Genomic DNA, 18,655 nt, shown 5'->3' with positions numbered 1-18,655 from the left:
GTGACCAAAGTTTCATTATTACAGAAAACACTAGTGAATGGACACAGCGGTTGCTGAGATTACATGAACACTGTGGATGAAGTTTTAAAGATGGAGTTCTAAAATCCACATCAACCACTTCACCTAAGATCCACACAGCCACACAGTCACAGGTCTCAAGTCTGGGCTTACTGAACACTAACTGTCTCTTCCTCCAGAAAGGTTCGTGAGAGATCCTGAGCTGATGTCAGAACAAGTGGACACAGCTCAGGAAGAGCCAGAGATGGGCCCCTGGTGTCCTTGAAACACAGCACTTGCGGATGCTGAGTGAGCTTGTGAGGTGGATGAAAACAGACAGAGCAGCCAGCACGGGCCTCTTGCAGTGTTGTAGCAATTTATTCCATTCGCTCAGAATTATTATCCATGTATCACATATTGTAATTCTATCATGACTCTGAGATTTTCAATAAATCAAAATATATTTCCCTACTGTCCCGTGTTAGTTACACTCAATAAAATTAATCCTATGAATTAAAAACATTCAATAAAATTAACTCTATGAATTAAAAACTAAGACCATGTTCTAACTTCATCAAGGAAAAACACTATACTCTCAGGTGTTAGGTATCAAATACAATTCCATGTACTTCAAGTAAAGTAAGAAGCGTTATCACTTAGCACGGTGCGATGAAGAAAATTCTAAACTAAAACTTAGTTTCTAGACCTATTTCCTCATGAGCTCATTTTGTAAACTTACGTAAATAACTCACCCATTCATTTTATGGTTAACCATTATGCAATGGGTAAATAGTGCCTCACCCCCAGGTAAATTATTTATTTTAGTATCTGTGAAAATGCTTGGAAAAGTATAAAATAGGGAGATATATATACATATATATAATATTTTCCTACTTGCTATAAAAATTTTCATATTAATAGAGTGCTTTTTGAGTCACTGTTGTGTAAATAGAAACAACATCTTGGTAATGATGCAGGACTGAAGTCAAAGGGTAGATGTGTCTACTAAAAATCACATTAGCAGTATTTTTTTATGACTGACCTAGTTTTAAAAATAGGATTTCAAGTGTGATGTCAAATATTTTTGAGAAAGTGAAATATTATGTATTTAACAGAGGGGCACAAAGATGGATGGGTGGGTAGTAGGTGGTAGAGGTCAACAATGAGCAAAGCCAAGACGGGGGCTTGGCCCACTTGCAGTGGTAACAGGGCTGGGAGCTCTGGGTGGTGGCGGTGACTGGGTGATGGCAGAGCTGTGTTGGAGCTCGCTTTGAAAATCCCTGTGTCTGGGGCTCCTGGCGTCCGGGTTCCTGCATGCTTCTCCACCAGCTCCTCTCACCCTCCTGGCGCTGCTGCTTGTCTGGGACCCACATGGAGGACGGGCCTCCTGGGGGCAGGCAGAGTCTGTGTGTTCTCCAACTCTGGGGCTCATCGAAGCCTGGATGTAGGACAAAACAGGCTCTCATCAAGCCTCGAGTGAAGACTTTGGAACCTGATCACAGCTACCTGTGTCAGGAAGATCATCTGGGTCAGTCTGTGCCAGGAAAGGCAAGGTTTATGCTGGAAACCCCGGGAGGGTGAGGAGGGGAGAGTTTCTGCCAATCCTGAGGACACGACATCTGTGCTTGCTGAATAGGGCCAGGCCGGGCCCAATAAAAGGGCAGAGACTCCCAGGAGGTATGGGAACATGGTCTCGGGTGAGGCCCACTCCCTCTGGTAGGCAAGCAGGCGTGACCGGCGCACACACCTGAGCCAGACGGCCACGCCCTGGGGACTCTGTGCCTTTGCACAATTTGTGGGCCACCCACCCGGACACAGGGCTCATCGCCCAATGGGGCTGTGCCAAGTGTCAACCTCGGGGATGTTTGCTTGATGTTTTCCAAAGAGCAGATTTTTGCAAGAACTTGAGAACTAGTTATAAGTTTCTTCCTTATATACTTTGGAAGACAGGAGTCCCAGGAGCTTAAGAAAAGGCCAGGGGCAAATTTTCCCTCTGTGTTTTAATTTTGAGGAGGGGCTGGCCTCCCTGGTCAACTCAACTCACCAGATTTCTTTGGAAATCCCCCAGGACAAGTACTGGCCTCCTTGTTGCCATTCTTATTTTATATCTGAAGTAAGAAACTGAAATTTCCTTGTGATTCTGTGTGGGGTGGTGATGGCCCGGGCCCAGTCCTTCCCATGGGGGGATGTTAGGGCTCCAGGGCCTGGAGTGACAAGGGCTCTCAGGTTGGTGGGGGCTGAGAACAGGTGAGATCAGGCGAGACGTCACGTTCCCAGTGTCTCCAGGATCAGCTCCTGGAGCAGGGGACAATTTCTCTGGTCACAACAAAGTCAACCAGAAGGAGACGCTGCCTCATGGAGAAGTAACCCAGGCTCTGCTGTGTAACCGACCGGGGTGATTGACCTGAGCTCTCTGAGCCCACTGTCTTCATTTAAAGAATGAATCTCGGGTCTACCACACTGTAGAACTGAATTGTGCTGAAGGTCTGTTATCTCGAGAGAATGACAGGCTAAGCATGGGGATGGAAGAAGGGGACATGGGCTAGCCCCCGCAGTACCCCCAACGAGGACAGTATGGAGCAGGGTCAGTAAGTGGAAGGGTCTGCATGACCACACCTCATGGGTCCCAAACCGGACGAGAAGGTACCCGGCCAAGGCAGCTGTTGTCTTTAATGTTAGAGGAAAGTTGAGCTGAAGTTGAGCTTCCCAGGTGGCACTGGTGGTAAACAACCTGCTTGCCAACACAGAAGATATAAGGGACGTGGGTTTGATCCCTGGGTCGGGAAGATCCCCTGGAGGAGGGCATGGCAACCCACTCCAGTATTCTTGCCTGGAGAATCCCATGGACAGAGGAGCCTGGGGGGCTACAGTCCATGGGGTCACAAAAGAGTCAGACGTGACTTAGCGACCGAGAACACACACGTGTATCAGGAACAGTGGATGAAGACCAAATATATATTTCTATTTAAAAAATCACACAGTATTGCAGGCATGAGACACCAACACCCACAAATCTACCCACAGCCAAAACCCCCGGATATGCTGTGTGGTCGCCATCAGTGGTGAAGGCAGGACTCGCACGTCAGAGGGTCTCGCTTGGCACCCACCTGCAGGGCAGCCGGGCTCCTTACTCGTGGAACGCCTGGTAGCTGAAGTTGTCGGACCGGGCTTTGAAGTCGTATTTTCCAGTCATTCTCTGGTAGTGCCAGACAAGGAGGGCAGCAGCCCCCGCCACCAAGGCACAGGCGGCCCCCACGATGAGGACCAGGTAGCCGGCTCCCAGGCCCGGCCCTGCCGCAGGAGGTGACCCTGTGTTGCACAAAAGAAGCCAGTTCTGACTCCATGTTGGAACTGTTTCTTTAACTTGCTTTTCATTGCTTTTGACTGTTATTACAATCATACACAATGGTCAGCCTCAGAGGACTCTGTCCCTCTGCATGTCTGTCAGCTAGAGTGCCTTTGCTCAGCTCACAGATAATCGGACCCTACCCACATGCAGAGTACATCATGCGAAATGCCAGGCTGGATGAAGCACAAGCTGGAGTCAGGATTGCCAGGAGAAATATCAATAACCTCAGATACGCAGATGACACCACCCTTATGGCAGAAAGTGAGGAAGAACAAAGAGCCTCTCTATAAAATTGAAAGAGGAGAGTAAAAAAGCTTGCTTACAATTCGACATTCAGAAAATGAAGATCATGGCATCTGGTCCCATCACGTCATAGCAAATAGATGGGGAATCAATGGAAACAGTGAGACTTAATTTGGTGGGGGGGGCGGTGGCTGGCTCACTGCAGATGGTGACTGCAGCCATGAAATTAAAAGACACTTGTTCCTTGGAAGAAAAGCTATGACAAACCTAAACAGTGTATTAAAAAGCAGAGGCATTGCTTTGCCCACAAAGGTCCGTCTAGTCAAGGCTATGGTTTTTCCAGTAGTTGTGTATGAATGTGAGAGTTGGACTGTGAAGAAAGCTAAGCGCCGAAGAATTAATGCTTTTGAACTGTGGTGTTGGAGAAGACTCTTGAGAGTCCCTTGGACTGCAAGGAGATCCAACCAGTCAATCCTAAAGGAAATTGGTTCTGAATATTCATTGGAAGGACTGATGTTGAAGCTGAAGCTCCAATGCTTTAGCCACCTGATCTGAAGAACTGACTCACTGGAAAAGACCCTGATGCTGGGAAAGATTGAAGTCAGGAGAAGAAAGGGACGACAGAGGATGAGATGGTTGGAATGCATCACTGACTCGATGGACATGAGTTTGAGCAACCTCCAGGAGCTGGTAATGGACAGGGAAGCCTGGCGTGCTAACAAAGAGTAGGACACGACTGAGCAACTGAACTGACCCACCTGTGAGTAGAAGTGATTAGCATACCCCTTCCAAAGGTTGGCTATTCCCATGGAGATGTTTTGCAAGACTGCAGACCCTTTCACTTTACTTCCCCACTGCCTCTCCCTCTCTGTTCTGCCTTTTGACTTTAGTTCCTCCCTGCTTCTTTCTTTCTGACTCTATAAAGGAACCTGGCACCCAGACCCCAACAAGATGGTTATTTTGAGAAACAAGCCTGCCATCTTCTTGGTCAGTGGGCTGCCTGAATAAAGTTGCTTATCTTAACCCCTTGTCTCTCAGATTTATTGGCCTATCATGCAGCGAATGGAGCGAGCCCTGACTGGGTAACACCTACAGGGGTGAGACGGTGCAGGTGGGAGGTCCACCCACAGCAGCGGGGCCAGGTCCCGACTGGGCCCCAGCATCGCCCCTAGAGAGAGGATTCAGGTCAGAGCCCATGATGGAGCAGGCTCTCCCACGGCAGCTGCTCAGTGTGCCCATTAACCCGCCGGCTCCCAGAGGTGCCAGGGCAGGTGCCTCAAGCCCAGGAGAGCACAGCAGAGGGGACAGCTCCTCCTGCTCATCCTCCGGATGGTCACTGGCCAAGAAGAGGAGGCCACATGGGAGCCACTGGCAGTGCAGGTGGGGGCAGGGAGCTCAGTGGACTCGGCACAGGGATACGTTGCCTGTACCCACATGCAACTCAGCACCGGGGAGCTGACCTTCCCCAGACTCAGGGGCAAGAAAGCACATGGAGTCTGGACCCAAAACTGCTGAAAACAGGGATGCAAATACTCATCTATGCAGGTTCACAGCAGCGGAAAGAGGAAACAGACCCAAATCCATCAAAAGCTCTGAATGAGCAAACAAATGTGGCCATCACCCAGAGGAATGGCGTTCAGCCATGAAAGGGAGGAGGTTCTGCCACACGCTACGTGGGACACAGAGGAGTCTTGAAAACATCCACTCCGCTGAGTGACAGGCACGGTTGCTGAAGACCACAGGTAGTCATGTGATCCTGTGTTTAGGGAAACTGGAGTCAGAAAGCCGACCTCAGGGTTTCAGGGGTGGGGGTGGGGCTGAGGTTCACTCTCTGTGGGCTTGGAACTGCATTGGGGGATGAATATGTTTTGGAACTAGAGAAAGGTAATGGTCGTACCACACTGTGAATGTGCTAAATTCTACCCAATAGTTTATTTTAAAAGTTAACTTTATATTAGGTAAATTTTGTCTCAATCTTATCACAGGAGCTTATCAGAAAGGTCTGGGTATGAAAGCCTTCCTGGGGAACAAGGGACACTTGAGACCCCGTTTCCCATTTCTGGGGCTATGGCCTGAAGTGCCTGCTGCTCTGGGCACCCCAGTTACAGCTCAGGCATGTGCAGCAAAGTGGTCACCTATGGCTTAGAAGAGGCTCCCTTCAGACAGCCTGTATGATGGGTCAGCTGGAAACCAGGCAACCCCATCCTCCAGAGGGAGGGCCACACTGGGATGAGGATACTGGGAATGATTGCTGGAGCACCTGCAAGCTTCTAAGGAACCTGAGGCCCCAGGACTCTGGGTCACCAGCTTCCTAACAACTCATTCACAGCTGGCCCTGAAATCCAGCCTCCAGTGGATGGTACCACGGAGACTCCCCCCTCCTCCTGTATCTCATGTCAGGGGCCAACTTGTGACCATAAGGGGGGAGGATCCCCCTTGAGGATCCTGCAGAAAAAAGCAGAAGTTCCCCCCATGGTTGGCCCCACGGAGTCTAGCTGCAGCCCCAGACTGCCAGCTCCAGAGACAAGGGAACCTGCTTGGTTGCTGCCTCTCCAGCTGGGTTTCTGTTCCCTACAGTCAAGTGCTCTTAACCAGCCACAGACTCAGAGCTGCTCTAAGTGGAGTCCACAGGCCAGCACTGTCCCCTGGTTATCAGGGTCCAGGAATGGTTCCTGGTTCAGGAGAGATGCTTACAAATAGAGAGGGAGCCTGTGCTGCAACGTGACCCGCACCATCAGTGGGAATGTCTCCTTAAACATAACATCCACAGGTCAGCCCTGATGGATGAGACACTTAGAAGACATGGGTCTTCCCCCAGAAGTGTGAGCACCCATGCACAGGGTGGTGGTGACATCATGCTGTGATGTACATGACCACTCCTTCTGCAAAGACACTGACCTGTCACTGCCCCTGTGACGGGGACAGTCTCAGTGAGGGGTAGTGATGGAGGTGTGCAAAAACCCAGGAGCTGGGAAGCTAGAGCTCAGTCCCCTTCCAGAGGCTAAGCTCAGCCACCATCCAGGGACCCCCAGGCTTCTCACTTCTGAGCCTCCTCCACAGTTGTCTTAGACCGTTCCCACTGATTCATTTCAGGAGCCTATAGGACATTAACCTCAAACTTTCTCAGCTTCTTCTTACACACACACACACACACAAAGCTGTAGTGACTAAGAAATTATGTTCTCTGGAAAAGCAAATGGCGATGGATGATTTCCAAAAATTAAGTGCAAAAAGTATAATGCTGATAGGTGATCTGTTGGCAGCACAGATTCAGGGATTGCCTGGGTGGATTCTTCCTTTAAAAGGCCAGCAAACAGTGTTACATGTTGAAGTATAATCCTCCAAAAAATATGTGTTGGGTTTGAACCCCCAGTGCCTCAGAATGTGACCTTATTCAGAAATATGGTCCTTGCAGATGTCATTAATTAAGAAGTTATACTGAAGTGGAGAGGCCCCTAATTCAATGACCAGTGTCCCCTTAAGAAGACAGAGGTGCTCAGGAGAAGCCACGTGATGCCAGAGGCAGAGGCTGGAGGGAGGCGGCCACAGCCAGGTCATCCAGCATGACCTGCAGAGGCTGGGAGCCAGGCCTGGAACGGAGGCCCTCAGAGACTTTGGAAGGAGTCAGCCCCACCCATTATGTGATCTTGGATTTGTGTCTCCAGATTTCAAGAGTATTTTCTGTTATTTTAACCACTCAGTTTATGGTTCTTAGTGAATGTAATTCACATATATGTTCTCTTTCATATTAGAGCCCCAGATCAACCAGCTCTCGGCAATTTAAGACAATGAAGAGGGCAGGAAAAGCATTGTCCCAGGACCCAGGCCAGTGATCGCCTGAGGACCAATGCAAACGCCAGGGCCTGGAGTCCAGCTTGGGAGACCCTGAGTGGACAGGCCTGGGGCCTGGCTGGGGTCCTGTGATCTTTTAAATCTCTGAAATGTTCTGGATGAGAACCAGCAGCTGAATATCACTGGCCAAAAGCCTTCCCTCCCAAGCTCTGGTCAGGACTCCTGTCCTGGTTTACACCCTGCCTCCAGAACCCAGAAGTTCTTGAACAAGAAAATAGAGAGACAAAGAAGGCCATCCAGATTAGGAAGAAACAGAATAAAAAGGGAAAATCAACTAGGATTAGGTTTAGATGCAAGAAAGAGAAAACCCCAAAATAGCGGTACAAAGAAAATGGAAGTTTCTTTCTTTTTGGCATAAAAATGGGAGGACAGAGCTCAAGCCTGTCGCTGCAGCTTTGCTCCAGGGTGTCCTGGGGCACCAGTTCCTTCCAGCTCCTGTCTGGATGGTCCTCATGACCCCAGGTGGTGGCTGGCTGCAGCCGCCTCCCCTGTATTTCAGGCAGCCGGGTGCATACCAGGTGTTTAGAAGGAGGGCATTTGACACTCCCTTTTGTATCTTATTGGGGCTTCCCTGGTAGCTCAGACGGTAAAGCGTCTGCCTGCAATGCAGGAGACCTGGGTTCGATCCCTGGGCCAGGAAGATCCCCTAGAGAAGAAAATGGTAACCCACTCCAGTATTCTTGCCTGGAGAATTCCATGGACCGAGTCCATGGGATCACAAAGAGTCAGACACGACTGAGCGACTTCACTTCACTTTGCGTCTTATTAACCAGAGTTCACTCATGTAGCCACTCTTGCTGCGAGGTTGGCTGGGAACTATAGTTTTTCCTGGCAGCCACCTGTCCCCTGAAAACTGAGGGTTCTATTACCATTGAAGGAGGGAAGAACAGATATTTGGGGACAGCTAGCAGTTTCTGAATCCATACCCAGGTTTAGTTGTCTAGCCCGTGTCACCTGCTCACCTTCAGACCGAATCAGGGGTCCCCAGGACATCTGGTGCATCACGGATGCCTCGCTGCTTCTCAGTGACCGAAAGTCATCACAGTTCTGTTGTTTGCATAGGAAAAAAGTGTTCGCATTAGTCGAACAATGGTTATGAGAAAGGTACCCACTCTCAGGGATAGTACACTGATTCGCACACGCTCTTTCCTGCTAGAAACGTCAAGTCCCAATGGATGAGTTCAATGAGGGGGGAGGGATGTTGAGGAGGCCAGATCACCTGGACTGTGCCAGGCTGCATACCCAGTGGGATGAGGGGAGGACTAGGCAGCAGGCAGGTTGGAGGAAGCGAGATGTAGCCCCCTGAGCTGTCTCCAGTTACTAGCTCTGGCCTCATCTCAGAGTCGCCTTTGTGTTCTTCACAGCCTGCTGCAGACACCTGCTCCTCTTAATGCCTTTGCCTTACAAAAAGTTTCAGTGACATAGAGTCTACTTGCTATACCCCTGTGACGGAGTGCACTGTGCTCCGCCCCCAAAGATGTTACAGTCCTAACCCCAGTACCTGTGGATGTGACCCTAGGTGGAAGCAAAGTCTTTGCAGAGGACCCAGGTAAGATGAGGCCGTTAGGGTGGACTCCAACCCAGTGTGATTGTGTCCTTGTAAACAGGGGGCATTTGCACACGGACACAGGCATGTACAGAGGGAAGATGTGTGAAGACATAGGGAGAACGTGGCACCAACCAGGCAGAGAGCCAGACCTCAACAGAGTCTCCCCACAGCCTCAGGAGGAATAACCTGGCCGACACCTCGATCTTGGGCTTCCAGCTTCAAGAGCTGTGCAAGGAGAGATTTCTGCTATTTAAGCCTATGGTACTTTGTTACAGCAGGGCTTCCCAGGTGGTGTTAATGGTAAAGCACCCTTCTGCCAATGCAAGAGATGCAAAAGATGTGGATTCGATCCCTGGGTTGGGAGGATTCCCCCGGAGGAGGGTATGGCAACTCACTCCAGTATTCTTGCCTGGGAAATCCCATGGACAGAGGAGCCTGGCAGGCTAGAGTCCATAGAGTCGCAAAGAGTTGGACACAATTGAAGCAATTTGGCACGCTCGTATGCATGCACACACTTTGCTACAGCAGCCCTGGGAAGATAATACAACGCCTGTCCCAAAGGAAGTTGGAAAGAAATATGAGCAGCCCATATTGTACAGAATTCGAGAACTGGCAGCTCCTTACCCACGCTGTCATGACCATTAACATCCTTAGTGCTGGAACCTCCCTGGTGGGCCAGTGACTAAGACTGTTCCATGCTCCCAATGCAGGGTGCCCGGGTTTGATCCCTGATCAGGAAACTAGATCCCACATGCCCCAACTAAGAGTTCACATGCCACAGCTAAAGATGCCGTGTGCCACAATTAAGACCCAGTGCAGCCAAATAAATACATAATAAGGGTCAGGGTCCCTCCACAGGCAAGCACTGTGCTCCTCTCCTCCTGTTGTTCCAGAAGATCTTCTGTTTGAGAAAAAGTAACAACAAACCCAGGAGTCGCTGGGCTTCTCCTGTGCATTCAGACGATCAGCCCTGCCGCTGATCACCCTGGAAACCACCCAGCTTCCATGAAGAGCATAGGAACAAGCGTGTCCCCCAAAGGAAAGACAAACAGGTAGTGGCTGACCCAGAGACCAGCAGAGCCCTCAACGCTATCCTTCGCCACAGGCGACATGTAACAGTCACTGCACCTACTCATCTGTGAACAAAGAATAACTCTCCAACCCGGGAACACAAAGCGCATCTCAGTTTCAAAGGTCTGAGGAAATGAGAATGTAAAGTTATTCATAATCCCAGCATAAATGCTGAACGGGAAAGAAAAAAAAAAATTAAACAGGATAATGGCTAAGATTCAATAGCATTCCGTCGACTTGCTAACAAGAATTCCAAATTAAAACATTTTTACACCTAAATATGTGTTCGATCACCTTGAAGAGAGGCACTATGGCACTATGAGAAGGAAGGTCTGATGTGACGGCCAGTGGAAGGGTATGGCCCCAGGAAGGGCTCCAGTGAATCACCCAGCGACATCAGTCTTCCACCCAAGCCTGTCCACCATCAAGACCTCATTTCATGCCTTTTAAAAGACAGTTCTGTGGGGCCCAGAACCCTCTCCATGAAGTCGGTTCCCAGAGCTGCCCAAACCCCGGGCTTCTGATCCTGGAGCCTCCCTCCTCATATGCTGAGCGTGAGTCCAGAGGTTTAGAATAGCAAAACACCTACTATTTTGCATGTGGCTCCGGGGGATTCCATACAGATACGGAGTTTGCAGTGCAAATAGACTATGGAGTTGTTGATGAAGGAAAAGATTTTCAGCTTAAACCGGGCCTTGTTGGAATTGCCGTTCTCGATCACGTTCGTGTGTGTATTGGGGATGGGGCAGCTGGGGAGAGAGAAGGTGATTCATTAGTTCCACACTGGCACTCCTGTCCTTGTTGCCAGATGAGTTTCCTTACGTCGCACCTGAGTGCAGCTGGAGCATGCCCGCAAGTCTCCAAGTAGGCAAGGATGGCTAGGTCTCCAGTTCCCAACAGGAAGGTATCCTGAGGGCACTGCCTAAACCCAGGTCTGCATCCACGTGTATCTGGGAATTCTCTTGGAAGTCCTTTTGACTGCAAGGAGATCAAACCAGTCAACCCTAAAGAAAATCAACCCTGAATATTCATTGGAAGGACTGATGCTGAAACTGAAGTTGCAATACTTTGGCCACCTGATGTGAGGAGTGGACTCAGTGGAAAAGACTTTGATGCTAGGAAAGACTGAGGGCAGGAGGAGAAGGGACAACAGAGGATGAGATGGTTGGATGGCATCACTGACTCAGTGGACATGAGTTTGACCAAACTCCGGAAGACAGTGAAGGACAGAGGACCCTGGTGTGCTGCAGTTCATGGGGTTGCAAGGAGTCAGACATGGCTGAGCAACAACAGCAAACTCAGACTACACAGCAAGGGGCAGGTGCCCAGTGGCCCCTGAGCCCTCACCTGTTGTTAATGAAACCAAACATGATCGGGTCCCTGGCATTGCTGGATGGCGTGGCCCAGCATTCAGTCAGGACCACCTTCAGGTTGCTTTTCTGTTTATAGAGCCCTACTTCGATCTTGACATCATCACTGGCAGACACACTGTAATTTTGAGGAATCGGAGAGTCTTCAATAAATAACTGCATTTCAGTGACGAAACTTCCAGCGCCGTGGAGGTCCTCAATGATGGTGTAAACCCTGCAAGGCAGAATGTTTGCAGGGGTTGCTTCTTTGACCCACTTGTTCCCATTCCTCCCCAAAATGCAACTCCAAAGAAGGGTGGACATAAAAGAAGACCATCCAGTGAGAACAAGCAGAGAAAGGCTATTTTTTTCCCTAAGCTGGCTGGAGCTGGGAGCAGCCCCGGTCACTAGAGCTTGGTGGAGACCTGAAGGCAGGCAGAGGAGGGGTGAGTGTCACAGGGGACAGGGGAGCTCAGGTGTGCCCTGATGACATCCTATGTGACTGGCTAGGGGAGCAGACCTGACTGTCTCTGGTTGGTTCAAACCCGAAAAGGGGACAAGTCTAGGGAAACTGGCAGTTAATCAGTTCCTGGCCAGTATCCACTTGTATGTTCAGTCTTTCAGAAGGGTCTTCAAGTGACTGAAACCCTAAAGAAGCCCCCAGGTGAAGGCACTGGGAGCAGTATGAGCCCCGGGGAATAGGGGAGAGACCTTTGCACTCACCCCCACTCGGGCGTGTAGCCGGATGAGGTCAGGAGGTCATTCTGGAAGGTGCAGTGGATGGGGCTTTCAATCTTCATGTGGTGGATGATGCCCTCTGGGGACATGTCGTTCCTCAGCGTGGTCCTCACCACCGTAGTGGTCATGTTCTGAGAACAAACGGGGAGTGAGTGAGCTCCCGGGCCCCGGTCAGCCCCCACCGTGGCTGCGGATCACGGCTCTGGGTGCAGGGGCTGTTTAAAGTTTACCCCCTCCAAGTGTGAAAACGCTGACAACTTTTCCCCAGTATAAACTGCAAAAGATAACATTGGGACACCTGATTTAGCCTATTTCCTGTGCTCCCTTTCTGCATTAAAAGAGAGCCAGAGACAAACTAGATCAGATACCCTAAACAGCAGATCAGGCTCCTGCCCAAATAATCCTCAAGGGCATTTCTGAACATGAGAGTGCAGAGCCCTCACCTAAGAAATCGAGTTAAAATAAATCAAAGTCCGCGACTCAGAAAACTGCATTGTAATTTTGCAGAGAATTTTGCACAGAACCAAAGATCCAGAGGGCAACCTAACGAAAATGAATGTGATCTGCAAGAGGACTGGGGGATGTGAGGTGATAACGCAGTTTACGCCTGAGGACACGAGTCCCCAGGGAACATTGTGATGCCTGTTAGTATTAACGAGGTTAAGCCCATAAACAGAAGTGCAGAGCAAATCGGTTTCATGCTAGGGAAATGACCCCAAGGTCAGCTGGCATTAAGGACTGGCTGCTCAGAATGTGAATGTTTAGCAGAAAAAAAAGAGGTTTTCAGACAGTTGTGTACCAACTAATACAAGGAGATGGGCTTGCCAACATCAAAGAGAGTTCTGAAATTTCTCCAGAATCAAAAGCAGAGATGAGAACCTTGAGATGGGCAGCTTCATCATTTGATTCAGTGGAGAGAGCATTGTAGGAGGAGATTAAGAATTTCTGTGAAAATTGCCATCATTATGAAAAGTGAAGTCACTCAGTCGTGTCCGACTCTTTGTGACCCCATAGACTGTAGCCTACCAGGCTCCTCTGTCCATGAGATTTTCCAGGCAATAGTACTGGAGTGGATTGCCATTTCCTTCTCCAGGAGATCTTCCCAACCCAGGGCTCAAACCCGGGTCTCCTGCATTGTAGACAGATGCTTTACAGTCTGAGCCACGAGGGAAGTCCTGCCATTGTTATACTGAAGCCAAAGTCTTTTGTTTGACAAAATGCCTGAAGTTTTAATTATCTGTTTGAGTTGCTTTACTTGCTAGTGGCTTGGAGTTTGATTGTCATGGTAGTGGCTTTCCCAAGATCAATACCCCTTATTGACACCTTCAAAAGTATCACCAGAAGGACAGAGCCCAGGACCAACCAAGAACAGCCTGGGTGACCTGTGCTTGTAATGCTTACTGTGCATCACGGCCAGCGGTGGGCCTTGTTCTGCTGCTGTTAAAGTCACCAACCTTAACAGTTTAGAACTAGACAAGGGGCATTTTGCGTGAAGAGGAAACAAGAGGCGTGGCTGAAAATTATGCCAATGAAGAAGTTGGAATTAGAATTGGTGGAAATACACAGCCAAGTAAAGTAAATGTTATTGGACAGCTTGAAGGACGACAGAGCAAAGCAGAGTATGAGCCATATGACAAATGGCCTAATCCTGATAAGGCTGCCAGTAGAGTATCTGCTGAAAATAGAGATTCTGAGATTACCAATACTAATGTGACTGTGCCTCTAACTGACGAGAAACCCAATGGACAATTAAGCCTTGACTTGAGTGGGTCTGAAAACAAAACTTCATCTGCAGGACAAAGCTTAGAGGAGTAGGAAGGGAACTGTCTGCTCTCTGATGATCAGGGAGTTCCTGAACAGAAGGACATTTTGAATTATCTTTTCTTCTACAGCTACTGCATCTACTCCTTACTTGCTGTTTTATAATAAATTATAGAATGAGTATGTTTTACTTGTGTGCACATTAAACAGACCTGGACAAACTGGCAAAGTTGTTCGTATCAAAGAATCTTCAGCTCTTTAACATCACACTGAAAGCTGAAAGCATTTCCTCTAAGAGCAGCAGCAAAACAAGAATGCTCACTGTCACCACTTTTATTCAACTTAGTATTGAAGTCCTAGTCACAGCAATCAGACAAGGAAAAATAAGAAGGAATCCAAATTAGAAAGAAAGAAGTAAAACTGTCACTCTTTGCAGATGACATGATGCTATACATAGAAAATCCTAAAGTGAAAGTCACTCATGCCTGACTCTTTGTGACCCTATGGACTATGGCCAGAATACTGGAGTGGGTAGCCTTTCCCTTCTCCAGGGGATCTTCCCAACCCAGGGATCAAACCCAGGTCTCCCACATTGCAAGTGGATTCTTTACCAGCTGAGCCACAAAGGAAGTTCAAGAACACTGGAGTGGGTAGAATAGCCCTTCTCCAGGAGATCTTCCCAATCCAGGAATTGAACCAGCATTTCCTGTATTGCAGATAGATTCTTTACCAACTGATCTATCAGTGAAGCCCCAAAATCCTAAAGACATCACAAAAAAAACCTCATCAATGAAATCAGTAAAGTTGCAGAAACATAATTAGTATATAGAAATCTGCTGCATTTCTGTACACTAACAGGAGCTATCAAACTAACTAATAAGCTATCAGAAAGAGAAAACAATCTCATTTACAATTACATCAAAAAATAAAATTAAAAACCTAGGAATAAATTTAAATAAGGAGGTAAACGACTTGTACTCAGAAAACTGTAAGACACTGATGAAAGCAACTGGAGCCAACACAGACAGATGGACAGATACGCTGTGGGCATGGACTGGAAGAATTAATATTGCTAACATGACCATTCTACCAGGGCAATCTACAGACTCAAGGCAATCCTTATCAAAATAACCAATGGCATCTTTCACAGAACTAGAACAAAAAAATCTAAAATTTGTATGGAAACATAAAGACCCCAAGCAACCAAAACAATCCTTAGAAAGAAGAAAAAACACTGGAAGTATCATACTTCCTGACTTTAGACTCTACTACAAAGCTACAGTCATTAAAATAGCATGGTATTGGCACCTACACTGACACATAGATCTACGGAACAGAGTAGAGAGCCTAGGAGTTAACCTACACTTACTTGGGAAATTAATCTATGAGAATATACAATGAGGATAAGTCAACTTTTCCAAAAAATGGTTTTGGGAAAACTAGACAGCTACATGCCAAAGAATCAAACTGGTTTACTCTCATGCCATGCAAAAAAAAAAAAAGTTCAAAATGGATACAGACTTAAATGTTAAATCTGAAACCATAAAACGTGTGGAAGAAAACATAGGCAATATGCTCTTTGAAATAAGTCTTGTTAGTATTTTTTGATATGTCTTCTCAGGAAATGGAAACAAAAGCAACAGTAAACAAATGGGACTACATAAACTGAAAACTTACATAATGAACGAAAGTATCAACAAAACCAGGCAACCTACTGAATGGGAGAAGATATTTGCAAAGGACACATGGTGGCTCAGTTGGCAAAGAATCCACCCATAATGCAGGAGACCCAGGTTCAAATCCTGGGTCAGGAAGATCCCCTGGAGAAGGAAATGGCAACCCATTCCAGTATTCTTGCCTGGAAAATCCCATGGACAGAGGAGTCTGGTGGGCTGCAGTCCGTGGGATTGCAAGAATCAGACAAAACTTAGCAACTAACCCACCACACATCTGATAAAGGGTTAATATCTAAGACATAAAAAGAGCTCACACAACTCAACATCAAAAAATACAAACCCAATTTAAAAACGGGCGCAGGACCTGAATAACCCTAAAAGATGATGCTATCAAAATGTTACACTCAATAAGTCAGCAAATCTGGAAGACCCAGTAGTAATGGCCACAGGACTGGAAAAGGTCAATCCTCATCCCAATTCTCAAGAAGGGTAGTGCTAAAGAATGCGCTGAGCATTAGACAATTGCATTCATCTCCCATGCTAATAAGGTTGTGCCTAAGAACTTGCATGCTAGTCTTCAGCATTATGCGAATCAAGTACTTTGACTGAGTGAGTGAAGTCGCTCAGTCGTGTCCGACTCTGTGATCCCATGGACTGTAGCCTACCAGGCTCCTCAGTCCATGGAATTCTCCAGGCAAGAATACTGAAGTGGGTTGCCATTTCCTTCTCCAGGGGATCTTCCCAACTCAGGGATCGAACCCAGGTCTCCTGCATTGTAGGCAGACGCTTTACCATCTGAGCTACCAGGGAAGTACTTCAAGATGTACAAATGAGTTTTAAAAAAGGCAGAGGAACCAGAGATTGAATTGCCAACTTTCTCTGGATCATAGCGAAAGCAAGGGAATTCCAGAAAAACATCTATCTCTGTTTCATCAACTACACTAAAGCCTTTGACTTTGTGGATCATAACAAACTGTGGAAAGCTCTTAAAGAGATGGAAATACCATACCATCTTAGCTGTCTTCTGATAAACCTGTATATGGGTCAAAAAGCAACAGTTAGAGCCTTGTATGGAACAACTGACTGGTTCAGGATTGAGAAAGGAGTACCACAGGGCTGTCTGTTGTCACCCTGTTTATTTAATCTATATGCTGAGCACGTCATGAGAAATGCTGGGCTGGATGAGTTATAAGCTGGAATCAAGACAGGCGGGAGAAACATCAGCAACCTCAGATATGCAGATGATACCACTTCAACGGCAGAAAGCAAAGAGGAACTAAAGAACCTCTTGATGAAAGTGAAGGAGGAGAGTGAAAAAGCTGGCCTAAAACTAAATATTTAAAAAAAAAAAACACAAAAAACTAAGATCATGGCAGCCAGCCCCATCACTTCATGGCAAATAGAAAGGGAAAAGGTGGAAGCAGTGACAGATTTCCTCTTCTTGGGCTCTGAAATCACTGCAGATGGTGACTGCAAACGTGAAATCAGAAGATGATTGCTTCCTAGCAGGAAAGCTATGACAAACCTAGACAGTGTGTTGAAAAGCAGTCATTACTCTGCTGACAAAGGTCCACATGGTCAAGGTTATAGTCTCCCCAGTGGTCACGTACTGTGAGAGCTAGACTGTAGAGAAGGCAGAGTGCCAATAAATTGATGCCTTCAAACTGTGGGGCTGGAGAATACTTCTATGAGTCCCTTGGACAGCAAGAGATCCAACCAGTCAACCTTAAAGGAAATCAATCCTCCAAACTCGTTAGAAAGACTGATGCTGAAGCTGAAGCGCCAGTATTTTGATCACCTGATTCGAACAGCCAACTAATTGGAAAAGTCCCTGACGCTGGGAAAGATTGAGGGCAGGAGGAGAAGAGGGCATCAGAGGATGAGATGGCTGGATGGCATCACTGATGCAACGGACACGAACTTGGGCAAACTCTGGGAGATGGTGAGGGACAGGAAGGCAGAGGGACAGGGATCGCAAAGAGTCAGTCGTGACAGGACGACTGAACAACGATATACATAATGGAATACTTCCGAGCCATAAAAATAAGAATGGAATTTCACCATTTGCAACAACATGCATGGACCTAGAGGGTATCATGCTAAAGGAAATCAGTCCGACAGAAAAAGGCAAATACTATATGTTATCCCTTGTATGTGGAATCTAAAATACAAAACAAATGAACAAATGCAACAAAATAGAAATAGTTATAGACACAGAGAACAAAGAGTGGCTCTCCAAAGAGTGGTTCTCCAAAGGGAACCAATACTCTTGGATAGTATTGATCTCTCTAGGTTATTATACAAACACTGAAATTAGAGTGAAAGTCATCATAATTTTTAGGGTTCATTTTCCTTGGTAGAGACTCCAGAAGCATTAGCGTCTAGGAACAAAGTCACACAGGTTCTTAAGTGAACGATTCAAAATGAAAACATTTAAACATCTTTGAATTTACACCTATCTCCTATGATTGCTTTTTAAAATAAAGTGCTTGTGTTCATATCTCCAGGCTTCCCAAGTGGAGCTGTGGTAAAGAATCCTCCTGCCAATGCAGGAGACACAGTAGATGTGGGTTCAATCCCTGGGTTAGGAAGATCCCCTGGAAAAGGAAATGGTAACCCACTCCAGTATTCTAGCCTGGCCAATTCCATGGACAGAGGAGACTGGAGGGCTACAGCCCATAGGGTCACAAAGAGTCAGACACAATTGATCTATGAAGCACGCACTCATGCTCATCTTTCCACGTATTTGAATGATCTGCATGATGTTTGCAAGTTCCGTGTTTTTTCAGTTCATTAACAGAATCTCATGGAGCACATCTGGTTTTACAAAGCCAGGAAGTCACATCTTGGATGGGCTTTATTAAAGACAACGAATCTGGAACACGTGCCCTCCCAGCGGTGGATGTCATGCGCCTTGACTCACTTTGAAAACTGCCTCAGAAAACCTGGGCAGTCTCCTTCCGTCGTTGTACGAATTTTACACAAATTATGAAGATGATTCGGTACTCCAGGAAATCTTTGGGGCGTGGGCTCATTTCTATCTCTTCCAAGGCTGTGCTGTGTTCGATCA

The 18,655-nt window shown here is 47.3% G+C and overlaps 1 protein-coding gene across 2 annotated transcripts in view; it reads right to left on the bottom strand.

Moving 5' to 3' along the window:
* Nucleotides 1-356: 356 nt before the first annotated feature.
* Nucleotides 357-18,655, bottom strand: part of UMODL1 (uromodulin like 1) — an 81,787-nt gene continuing 63,488 nt past the window's right edge. The window contains exons 19-24 of one of the 2 annotated variants that reach the window (XM_069581803.1): nt 12,134-12,279; nt 11,409-11,645; nt 10,651-10,810; nt 8,404-8,488; nt 3,105-3,306; nt 357-1,435 (exon numbers count right to left, since the gene is read on the bottom strand). In XM_069581803.1, coding sequence (XP_069437904.1) covers nt 3,125-3,306; nt 8,404-8,488; nt 10,651-10,810; nt 11,409-11,645; nt 12,134-12,279 — 810 coding nt within the window. In that variant the 3' untranslated portion in view covers nt 357-1,435; nt 3,105-3,124. Of the gene's footprint in view, nt 1,436-2,926; nt 3,307-8,403; nt 8,489-10,650; nt 10,811-11,408; nt 11,646-12,133; nt 12,280-18,655 lie in introns of those variants that run through there. The other variant, XM_069581794.1, reaches the window with a different exon arrangement.

Source organism: Ovis canadensis, chromosome 1, assembly GCF_042477335.2.
Source record: "Ovis canadensis isolate MfBH-ARS-UI-01 breed Bighorn chromosome 1, ARS-UI_OviCan_v2, whole genome shotgun sequence".
Classification (NCBI taxonomy): domain Eukaryota; kingdom Metazoa; phylum Chordata; class Mammalia; order Artiodactyla; family Bovidae; genus Ovis; species Ovis canadensis.
The sequence above is the reverse complement of the archived record's forward strand: the minus strand, read 5'-3'. Positions and strand labels throughout refer to the sequence as shown.